This window comes from Rhamphochromis sp. 'chilingali' (genome assembly GCF_963969265.1).
Source record: "Rhamphochromis sp. 'chilingali' genome assembly, chromosome: 2".
In the NCBI taxonomy this organism is placed as follows: Eukaryota; Metazoa; Chordata; class Actinopteri; order Cichliformes; family Cichlidae; genus Rhamphochromis; species Rhamphochromis sp. 'chilingali'.
The window spans coordinates 48,598,291-48,609,874 of NC_137930.1; the positions used below are offsets into that span (position 1 = coordinate 48,598,291).

The window sequence follows — 11,584 nt, forward strand, 5'->3', positions numbered from 1 at the left end:
AGAAAATGCTCAGCTCAAGGCTTCACAACTGGATTTGACTAACAAATAAGGTGACCTCGTCTTTTATGTATAATCTATCGATGGATTGTTTAAGGTCATCAGTTGCGCTGTTAACGCCTATTTTCTGTTTCAAAATTCTGGTTTCATATATGAATAAAAATATCACATCAAATCGGACACTGCCATGAAACTGATTCATGACAGAGAGCGCTCCATTCTGAAAGAAATGCGATGAACGCCAAAATACAAAAACAACCCTTTTATTTGACCGCACTCGGCCGGTGCAAAACAGTCCATCACATTTACAGCTTTAATCTCTCCCTCCCTTCATTATCAATTTCTATAAGTGATTTGAGTTGACAGCTGTGGAGGTCCTCTCTCAGCCTGGATGTGTCTCGTCACATGGGACAGTCGTAGATGTGGATGGCACGGTCGTCCCCAGCTGAGATGATCTTTGAGCCGGTGCTGTTGTACTTTACACTCCACACCTGTGGAGAGGAGGATTGATCAAAACGGGCAGCTCTGAGCACCTTCACTGCATATGTATGACAACGCACACCACAACAGCCCTGTATACTGTACTATAATTTAACACTACTTCAGTATTTCTAACTGTTTTTTAGCTGAAGTGCATGTGTGTGTACGCAAGCTTTAAAAATATCTAAAAAATGCAGTCTGACCCTAACTGAGCAGTGCAGAAGGCAGAAATGAATCCGAAGAGAGCAAACAGATTAAAAAGACCAATGTCTAAACAGAGAACAAAGTAAAGCTGAGCAGTTAATTGGCTGCAAACTGTCCCTGTAGATTTTCTGGTTTTGCCGTCACAAAAACAATAATGGCAGCTGCCTCTGATGTCGTCCCTGAGGACACGTGCTATTTTATTAAAGGCTTTGTTGGAAAACAGATCAAACTGCCCACAGGCATCAACCAGAGATCTAATGACAGCCAGGCTTATTGGTTTTCCACTCAGCTCAACCATCAGACAGAGGTCACGTGACGGGCCGCTGGATGACACCAGGCATATTGATTTAACTGACAGTAACAGGATTTTATTACTTTGAATTTGATTGTTAACACGTTAAAAACGCAGAGTCACCTGGTCTTGATGGTCGAAGAATGTGTTGATGCATGCTCTGGAGCCGGCGTCCCACACCTTCACACTCTTGTCAGACGAGCTGAAAAGGGGGGCAGAAATTAGAAGATCTTACAGATTTTATCTTGGCCAGCTCAGTTTGACTCAGCATTGTGGAAACTGAAAAACAGCTTTCACTGACTAAAGTTTCACACGAGGAGAGCAAAGCATGAGAAAGCAGAATGAGGAAACAGACTTTGAAATCCCTGACATACAACTGATGAGGGTGGATCTGCCATTATATTCAAACACATGCACAACAGCATTGTGTTTCAAGTCTCTTTCCTGAATAGTATCGTCACTTTATTTATCCTGTGTGAACATGAAGCAGAAAATATTGACCTGGAGGCAGAACTTCTAAATCACACGATGTCTCCAAGTAATAACAGATGTGATTTTTCCATGTGTTTTATTACAAAGTGCAGCTTTTAACTATCAGGATATAAACTAGCACTGTGCTACCATCTGAGGAGCTTCATGTTACCTTGAGACAAAATGAGTGTCATCAGGAGAGAAGGCGACACTGAGAACCCAGGACCCGTGGCCGCTTAGTGTGCCGGCCAAGTTGGCGTGTTGCCTGTGAAGTGATTCCAGCAAAGTTAATTAAGCAAACAGAATGCATTGTAATCTTTATTATACCATAACTTTGCTGTTTAATAGTAGCGCTAGCTTTAACTCCATGTCCTTCAGGATCAATGAACTCATATATCATCTACAGAGTTAAAGCTGCTGTCTGGAAGAAGCTCCCAAACCCACACGTCATATATTTTGATGTAGCCGTCGTCTGAAGCTGTCACCAGGAGCTGGGAGTCCGGGGAGAACGTGAGGGATCTGATGGGCATGGCATGACCTGCGGAGACGGTAAACACTCTGTAAGAGTTCTCACACATGTTGGTGATCTTTGTGACATACATTTAAAAACTTTGAAGCCCTTTTTATTCTTAAGACTATGCTGTCTGCATTTCCTTCACTGTTTAGCCACAATTTAAAAAAATATTTAATCATGTTTAGCTTTTAAATTTTAAACTGTGTTTACTTATTTATCATCCAGAGAGAACAGAAAATTCCTTGTGCCAGCGTTTCTATATGAGATATCCTGCTTTCCTGTGTTTTCTATCATTGTTTTAAGTGCTGACAATCAACAAAGCCAAACTGAATATTAATTTCGTTCACTGGTTGGCTTCCTGGCATTGACCTCGCTTATAATGCTGCTTTTAGTCCACAAATTTTAAATATGGCTGAGGTCGGGGCTTTGGGAAGACCAATCCAGAGGCTTAATGTTAGCCTGCCTTATCCATCCCAAAACCAGTACTGATGTGTGTTTGGGATCATTGTGCTGTTGGAACACTCAGTTGTGTCCAACTTTTGACCGTACAGATGTTAAATTGAGATGTAAATTAATAATTTGGAGGTATTCCTCCTCCTCATTTATTATTCCATCCACTTTGTGCAATGTACCAGTGCCACTGTCAGCAAAACAGCCCCAGAGCATGATGCCACCACTGCCATGCTTTGAAAGAAAGCAACTGGGACATATATAGCCTCACTGTCCCTGCTATAAATTAGGCCCATACCTGTGAGGTCTAAGTACCCCTAACCCTAATGCAGTAGGAATATGTCATTTCTGGCTTCTGAAACTTGTTTTGCAATTTCTTAGCAATAAAAGGGCCAAACAGGAAAGTAAATCAATAAATAAACACTTATTTTTCACCAGATAACCTGACTAGTGTTAGTCATCATAATCGATGATGACTCACAGAGTTCATCCAAAATGAGTAATGAAATGAAAATAATTGGTTGTTACTTTTAAAATGAATTCTGATGACTGAACCAACCTTCCAACGTGTGGAGTAGCTTTCCAGTGGCGATGTCAAAGATGTTAATGATTCCATCGATAGCTCCGCTGGCCAGATACTTGCCATCTGGGCTCTGAGAAGCAAGGACCAGTAAACTGATTACTTTATATGTAACAACTGTAGCGAAATGAGACTGGATCACATTTAACCTTTGGCCCTGGAAAGAATGAGTTAAGAGGTAAAACAAAGGGATACACTGTGGTGAATGAGCAAATCAAGATGAGTTACTGGAAGACTAAAGCGGTGACATCTCGTCCCTCAGAGACTGAGCTTGACAAAACACCACCGAGCTGACCAAAACCAGAATTTACAGCTCCTTACATAAGCTATGCTCAGGATGAATTTTCCTCGCGTGTCCAAAGAATATTCCTTCTTTCCGCTGTCTACACCAAAGATGTTGACCTTGCCAAGATGGCTTCCTGTGGCAATGTACTTGGAGTCTGGTGAGAAGGCCACAGTCCATGCATCCACTACAGAGGAGAGCAAAGAAAGATTAAAACCAAAAAAAATGCTTAAATCTGGACATCACCACAATCTTTGTTTGCCATTTCCACAAATGAACTATAACCCTGATTTTTTTCACACATCATCAAAGTGAAAATACAAAAGCAGCAGATCAAACATTAGCCTGGCAAAGTGCATCTTAATGTGTGCTACACTGTTAACCCAGGAACTAAGATTATACAGAGTATTCCCAAACTGCAAATGTGGTCAAACTATTTCCTGCTCCAGAGCTACGTGTGAGAAAAGCTGCCCAAAGCTTTATCAAACCTTTGATAAAGGGAGAACTTTATCAAAGTCATGGAGGAAGAACCAATTAAGTGTTGGCGCCTGGATTACTTTTATTAAAATGATATGGGAAAAAGCTCTAAGAGTACTCTTGCAGTTTCTAAACCTTCACACTATCTGTACAGGACCTGAATGGATGCGTGCATCGAGGGAGCTGGAGGCAGCGATGGCCCCGTTGTGTCACAGGTTCAGGTGTTTTCACAAGTCTACTTTTAACCAAACGAGCGCTTTGTTCACTAATGTAAAGATCATTAAAGAATCCGATCAATATAACATCAATTCATAAAAATAGCAAGGAAACAAAGAGTTAGAACAGTGAAATTAATTGTCTTAAGGAGGGAATAAAGAAAAAGTCTGCAATAGAACCGCCTGCTGAGTGAAAGAGAGTGTCACTAATGTAAAGTGACATGAAGAACAGCTGGGCTGAAGATACACAACCGAGCGGACATTTCTGGGTGTAAGTGTTCCTGGAAGGTGAGTGTACAAAAAAAATTAAACAAACATGTATAGACTGCACAGCAGAGCAGGCAAGCTACCATCCTCTGCACGTTTGTTGAATATAAACTGGGCAACGGTTTGCTCTGTAGTGACCTCACTTAAGTGCCAAGTGGTAAAAAAGGCAGCAGCAAACAAAGTGTGTGAGGTCAGGTCTTACCTGGCCCAGCGTCCATCGACTTTATCTGTTTCCCGGACTCGAGGTCCCAGAGACGGATGTGTGCGTCGAGGGAGCTGGAGGCAGCGATGGCCCCATTGTGACTGATGTCTACTGACACCACCCCCAGCTGGTGGCCCTCCAGCGTCCACTGCAGCTCCAGCTTCTCATCTGACCTGCACGGACAGCACGACACTGAGATTATTTGCAGAAGTGGGAAGTAATGGAGTGAAAATACTCCATTACTGTACTTAAGTACAGTTTTCAGGTATCTGTACTTTACTTGAGTAGAGTACTTTTTTCTGACTACTTTTTACTTTTACTCCCCACATTTTTAAACAAATATCTGTACTTTCTACTCCTTACACTTTCAAAACAGGCTCATTAGCTTTACTTTAACAAATCTGAAGTTAGTAATTATTTCACGTCACTGCGGGCCTTCATAAATCAAATTTGAGACTAATTAGTGACACATGACAGGCAGTTCTGTTTGTGTCTTAATCACCAGGAGATGTTGCATAAAAAGAGATGACATGTGCCAAAGTCAGGGGTTAAGTGGGTGGTGGGGGTTTTTTGGCACAACACCAAAACTTCAGGTGTCCATAAGTGTGTGGTTGGGGTAATTCGGCATCTAGCTAGCCCTACAGAAGAGGAGCATAAAGGGACTGACTTTCTTTTAAGTGTCAGGTAATTTCAAATGCAGCGTTTCTATCAGCTCAACAAAAATCAGCAAACACACAAACTGTTTGTGTGCAGTTTCTCTCACAGTGTGTTGCAGCTCAAGGTCCAGCTGCTGTACTTCACAGGGACTGAATGAGAGCTAACTTCACTCAGAGATGGAGAAAATAAGAAAGACAAGACAGGAGAGGAAGAAGAGAGGTCAGATTTAAATGTAAGGGCTGCTCATTTAAAGCTTAAGATCTTGTGCTTTTACATCACTTTTTGAGTCTGCACATGTGACATCATGTTTTTTCATATTGTGAAATGTGCTGCAAAACAAACTGAAGTAGACTAACTGTGCTATTTAAAGGTTGCATGAAAATCTTCTGCAGGTTAATGCAGGATAAACAGGTCTGTGTGCTGTACAGTGACGATTTAAAGTGTGTGTCTGGTGCACAGTGGCTTTGGTTTCATGGTGACCTTATGTATATCTCTGCTACAAAGGGCAGTAGAGATTAATCTGAAGTTAAACTGACGATGCTGAGACTCCTTCACTGAATTCTACCTTCATACCAACTTTAAACAGTCTAATGTAAAGACAGTAAACGGTGTTGTGTCAGTGTAGAGGATGGAAATCAGCCAGGAAAACTCTTGAAACATCTGCTGACATCTTGTTGAACTCAGCTGTGTACAGCCACAAACAGCAGTAAACCACAGAGGACTAATAGCACAGATCAGCTGATCACAGCCTGTACACTAAGAAAATCTACTGGAGTTTTCAACAGAAATTATTTTGAGTTGTGATTCTTTCTTTAGGGTTCCTCCACCTGCTAAAACCCCACTTTAACCCCTGACTGTGCTAATTTGCCTGTTTAGAGGCAAAGTCACCCTCTACAAAGCAGCAACAGAAAACAGAGCTATTTTGTTTTTAAACTTCCTTCTTTTTCTTCTATTTCAAACTGAGCACAATTAGAATTAAAAATCATGCTAAAGTTTGTATTCCCATCTTCTAATATTTTATTATTACATTAATAGAGTACAAGGCTCACTTAGCTTTGCATAAAAATATGTGGTAGAAACATCCGCCAAAGAGCAACTTTTTACTTTGTTACTTTGAAAGAAGAAAAGAAGAAATTGAATCAGTACTTCAACCTTTCCTGGAGTCTTGTGTAACACAAATATCTTAAGTACAGAATGTCTCTACTTTTTCCACCTCTGATTATTAGATCATGTCAAGTCAAATAAACTCCAGAGAAGCTCTTAAAGTGATGAGCAGAAAAAGTGAATTTAAGCAAACTGGAAACTGGCTTTTAAATGTCTTCTGATTTTTGTTTTTTTTAAAGGTTAGTACAGTGTTTTACGTGTGATCAGCAATAGTATCGTCCAAATAAAATGCATACCATTTCCAGACTTTCACCATGTCATCGAGTGAGCCTGTGACGATGGTTTCTGAGCCGTCTGCTTCACTTTTACCCCACGCTGCTGTCCAGATGGCATCATCGTGTGCTGAGAGGATACAAATGCAGAAAAAATTAAATAAATGTGAACAAAGGGGTGCTTTATCACGGTGACAACACGTTACATGTGCGTGTGTCAGGGAGAGTGACTGCAATCACTCTTAGAGAGATTGTTGAAGAATTGCAAATAGCTGGGACCTGGTTTATCAATTCAGACAGACTCCCAGCATGTTGCCATCAGTCTGAATGAGTCTTTGTCAATATGCACAACTCGAGGGAGTGGTATTCTGTTCCTATATAACAGGAAGGTTGCCAAATGTGAATTTCTATCTATACAGAAAGCAACAGATGTGTAATTTTCCTTATTTATCACAGTTAATCATTGTAATATAAGAAACTGATTGCATGCAATTACCAACATGATCCCATTGAACCATTCCGCAGATATTCAATTCAATATTATTTACATAGTGCTCAATCACAACAGCAGCTTAGCATTGTAAGATGGAGACAATAATAAGATCCCAGACTGCTGCAGACTGACTGTCTTCTGGCAAAATTTATGTAAGATTTTAGTGACATTGTTGGTAGGCTTGACAATCTCATTTTCATGACACGACTATATCCTATTGGATAAAACAGACAATTTTCAGTTTAAAAAACGTGATAAAGACTGCAACACTGTCAAGAAAGAAAAAAAAAACACTCGTTCTTATATTATAACTCATAACGTAGTGGGACCCAGCATGTTTACTCACCGTGTTCTTGCTTGAACAAAATGCTGTACTGAAATCAAAACACAAATTTAGAGTTACTCTAATTGCGGAGAAAAACAACAAGAAAACATCAAAGTATGAGGCTGGTTGTATTTACTGCTTACTTGAGTGCTCATTGTTTTGGTCCTGGATATCCAGTTACACTCACTTCAACCTAAGATTAAATAAGAGTCAGTGGCAGCAACCCAAAATAACTTCTGAAATAATGGACTCTGGCAATGAATTTAACCTCCAACGCACACACTGGACGCCGGGATAGTCGAAAATTAAAGTCCTACTACTTTAACCCAACTCTGAAGACCCAGAAAAACGAACTTAGTGAGGAAAAACTGATGCTAACGCCTGTTAGCTCTGTCTACCAGCGGTTACTGTATCACTGCGGCTTAACGATGCGATGAAATGCAGCTTCCTGTCAGCTACAGCTGAGTAAACTGAGCTAAATGTGCTAATTGTGTGAACCTGCTAACTGCGGCAATATAAGCGATAATACGTACCTCAGAAATCCCTTATACAATGTTTTATTAAATTTTAGAGGCTAGGAGAGCTACATGTGAGACGCCATAATAACATTTGATGTAACTTCCGCTTTCAGCCGACTTCTTCTTCTGCATCATTTCCCCCCCCCCCCCCTAACTTTTTTCTACCTTAAGAGCTCGCTATCGCCGCTAGCGGAGAAGAAGTTCATACAATTAAAAAACTGTGGGTATTATTTTCATATTGAATACGAATTTCAACGCAAAGGAGATTTATATTTTAAAATTTGCACAATAATAGGTCATTTGTGGTCATAGGATAACATTTTTTTTCAGTCAGACAGAAAAATTGATACTCTAAATCTGATTTGTGACTTTGTATCCAGTTTTTCATTTCCTGGTAAAAACTGAAATTAAAGTTAATTTAAATAGTGTTTGCAGTAAAACAAACAAAAACAAAAAAAACCCTTAAGAGTGGTGAGACCTGCTTACAATAATGTGGCTTTGCATGTAAGTTGTAGAAGATGTCAGATTTGCATTGGGATCGCAAGGACGATATTAGAAATGAGCACATCAAATAGTTCAGGTTGGAGACAAAATTAGAGAGGCAAAGCTCAGATAATTTGGAAATGTGCAGACAAAGGAAAGTGGATATATTCGGCAAAGGATGTTTTTTTCTTGAATAAACTCAGACTGTACCTATAGGATGTAGCAGCTCTGATATCAAGTCCTTTTTTGAATTCTTTACTTGAGCATTTTAGCAATTGCCATATTAGTCCTGATTTATCTGTCTTTTTGCACACTAATGGGGACCATAATGGACTAAAGGAACAACATGTTTTATTCAGTAAGACTCTAATTTGGTAATGGAGCCCATTGGAAAAGCTGTTTAAGAGGTCATAGGTCACAGGAGTAGTAGGTTTGTTTCCCAGTAAACTTCTATGAACTCCTTCTGAAATCACAAGAGTCACCCCTAGTGGCTATTATAAAGGATGCAGGTTTAAAGCTCTTCTGCACTGGTTTCAGTTTTCAGACAGAGGATATTTCCATCTTTAATGTACAGTTAAGTGTGGGCTCCTATAAGGTTCATGTATGAATAAATAACAACATGGTAAAATACAAATGTAATGATATAATGTTATAACTTACTTTTCACTAATGCAGAAAAAGTAAATTAAAAATCTCTTTGCCAGTCACAGTTGCTTCATTGTTTGTTTAAAATGTTGGACATTTGTGACGATGACAACTGGAAACACAGACATAGACTTATAGGACAGTCTCTTATTGTAGGGGGGCTTCATCATACATGCAGAAGAAGGGGAAAGCAAACATCGGCAAATAGGAATCCGTGCCTCCAGTATTAAACCTGAAACACGCTGCATACAGTACAACGTGTGGACCTGGATTCTTTTCTCTCAGCCTCGACTGGAACGCACGCATGTATTTTTCTTCAGGCACTTGATGCAGCAACAATAATGATGCAGCTATTTTCAGCATAGATGAGTTTCAGGGAAGTAATAATGGCGGGTAATGAACCTGTTGTTGTGGCAATGGCTGCATGCGGCGTACTGGAAGGAGGACAGCGATGTTGTCATTATGTTTGACATGACAAAACGAAGCACTGTAAGAGCAGAGCAGCATTGAATTGAATTTACTATTAACCCTGTTTGTAGATCAGATCAAGATTTTCTTAGATGAAGACAGGAGTTTCTATTTTAGTCTCGAAGAAAGAACAAACTGCTATTAATTCTTGTGGACTGAAAACTGAGAATAAAATTAGTGGCATTTACATTTAAAAAGAGATCAAGTCTGACAACAAACATCCATGAATACATCAGCAAGATGGCCCCAACCAACCGCACGCTCAGTGAATACCTCAGGCAGCAGAAACCCAAGAAAGAGGAGGAAGAGGAGGAACTATGATGGAAGGACAGGCCCCTGCACAGTATGCACCACCAGCAGATAGAGGAACTGCCTGACATCCAGAAGTCCTATTAGTGGCTAACAAAGCTGGACTGAAAGACAGTGCAGAGGCACTCATCATGGCAGCACAGAAACAAAATGGGAGACGCCTCCTAGGGTAGTCGAGAATGACTGAGCGAAGATCCTGTGGGACTTCCAGATACAGACGAACAAAATGGTGATGGCTAACCAACCAGACATAGTAGTGGTAGACAAACAGAAGAAGACAGCCATAATGATAGACGTAGCAATACCGAATGACAGCAACATCAGCAAGAAGAGAAGCTGGAGAAATACCAAGGGCTCAGAGAAGAACTCGAGAAGATGTGGAGAGTGAAGGTAACGGTGGTCCCAGTGGTAACCGGAGCACTAGATGTGGTGACACCCAAATAGGCGAGTGGTTCCAGCAGATCCCAGGAACAACATCTGAGATCTCTGTCTACAAGAGTGCAGTCCCAGGAACAGCTAAGATACTGCACAGGACCCTCAAGCTCAGGTCCTCTACCGGAAGCCTGGAAACCTGAGGGATAGACCACCTGCAGGGGCTAGAGTGGATTTTTTTGTATATGTATATATAGATTATATATCCTGGAGGGGTCGTGTAAAACTGTTTTATCAGAGTATCTGCATCTTACCAGGACACATTTAGAGACCACCAAGTCCCAAACAAGAGGGTTAGAGGGACTGTGGTGCCACAGGTTGCTGGTTTATGAATTGGACAGCTATGGCTGACGTCTTGTCTGGACTGCACTTTGTTATGAAGCGCCTTGAGGCGACTTTTGTTGTGATTTGGCGGGGGCGATCGTGGCTCAAGAGTTGGGAGTTCGCCTTGTAATTGGAAGGTTGCCGGTTCGAGCCCCGGCTCGGACAGTCTCGGTCGTTGTGTCCTTGGGCAAGACACTTCACCCGTTGCCTACTGGTGGTGGTCAGAGGGCCTGGTGGCGCCAGTGTCCGGCAGCCTCACCTCTGTCAGTGCGCCCCAGGGCGGCTGTGGCTACAATGTAGCTTGCCATCACCAGTGTGTGAATGGGTGGATGACTGGATATGTAAAGCGCTTTGGGGTCCTTAGGGATTAGTAAAGCGCTATATAAATACAGGCCATTTACCATTTATATAAATTGAATTATCACTAACTTTTTTTTTAAATTCCTGCTTTCGTCCTTTGGTAAGGTTTAGGGACTAAACACTGCTTAGCAGTTTGTAGGGACATGATAAGGCTGTGCTGCGTCAGAGGACCTTTTCCAGGGTAAATAACAATAACATGCATCCACCACATGAGTGCTGGTTTGTAAATGGCACAAATACGTGACTTCCAGCAAGTCGACAGAGGTGTGCATGGGACCGCTGTATCTTTCACATTAACTTTTTACTTTTGCTCTTTGGTTAGGTTTAGACAACAAAACTAATTGGTACATGATCTCATGCTGTCCCTTTCAGACACTGAGGGGTCTATGAAAGGACCACTCGTGACTCAGCTGATCATTAACACAAATATGTAATCAGCCAATCACATGAGAGCAACTGAGTGCATTTAGGTGTGTTGGCATGGTCAAGACGACCTGCTGAAGTTCAAACTGAGCATCAGAATGGGAAGAAAGAAGATTTAGGTGACTTGAAATATGGCATGGCTGTTGGTGATATATGGACAGGTCTGAGTTTTGCAAAACCTCCAATCGACTGGTGTTTTCCCACATAAGCACCTCTAGAAAAGGATCTGGAACAGGGAAATATCCAGTGAGCAATGTGTCAGTTGCATCGGAGAAAATGCTTCGTTGATGTCAGAGGTATAAGGAGAATAGCAAGACACCTTTGAGTCTTTCTCAACAA

At 41.1% G+C, this 11,584-nt stretch overlaps 1 protein-coding gene across 1 annotated transcript; it reads right to left on the reverse strand.

Annotated features, from left to right (window-relative positions):
• Positions 1–244: 244 nt before the first annotated feature.
• skic8 (SKI8 subunit of superkiller complex) lies at positions 245–7,924 on the reverse strand. The gene is made up of 11 exons (XM_080872934.1): positions 7,817–7,924; positions 7,427–7,476; positions 7,305–7,332; positions 6,490–6,595; positions 4,433–4,605; positions 3,310–3,458; positions 2,968–3,061; positions 1,889–1,982; positions 1,617–1,709; positions 1,097–1,175; positions 245–488 (listed from the first exon to the last, which is right to left on the reverse strand). The coding sequence occupies exons 2-11, from the start codon at positions 7,436–7,438 to the stop codon at positions 399–401; spliced, it is 918 nt and encodes a 305-aa protein (XP_080729060.1). The 5' UTR covers positions 7,439–7,476; positions 7,817–7,924; the 3' UTR covers positions 245–398.
• Between the last annotated feature and the right edge of the window lie 3,660 nt (positions 7,925–11,584).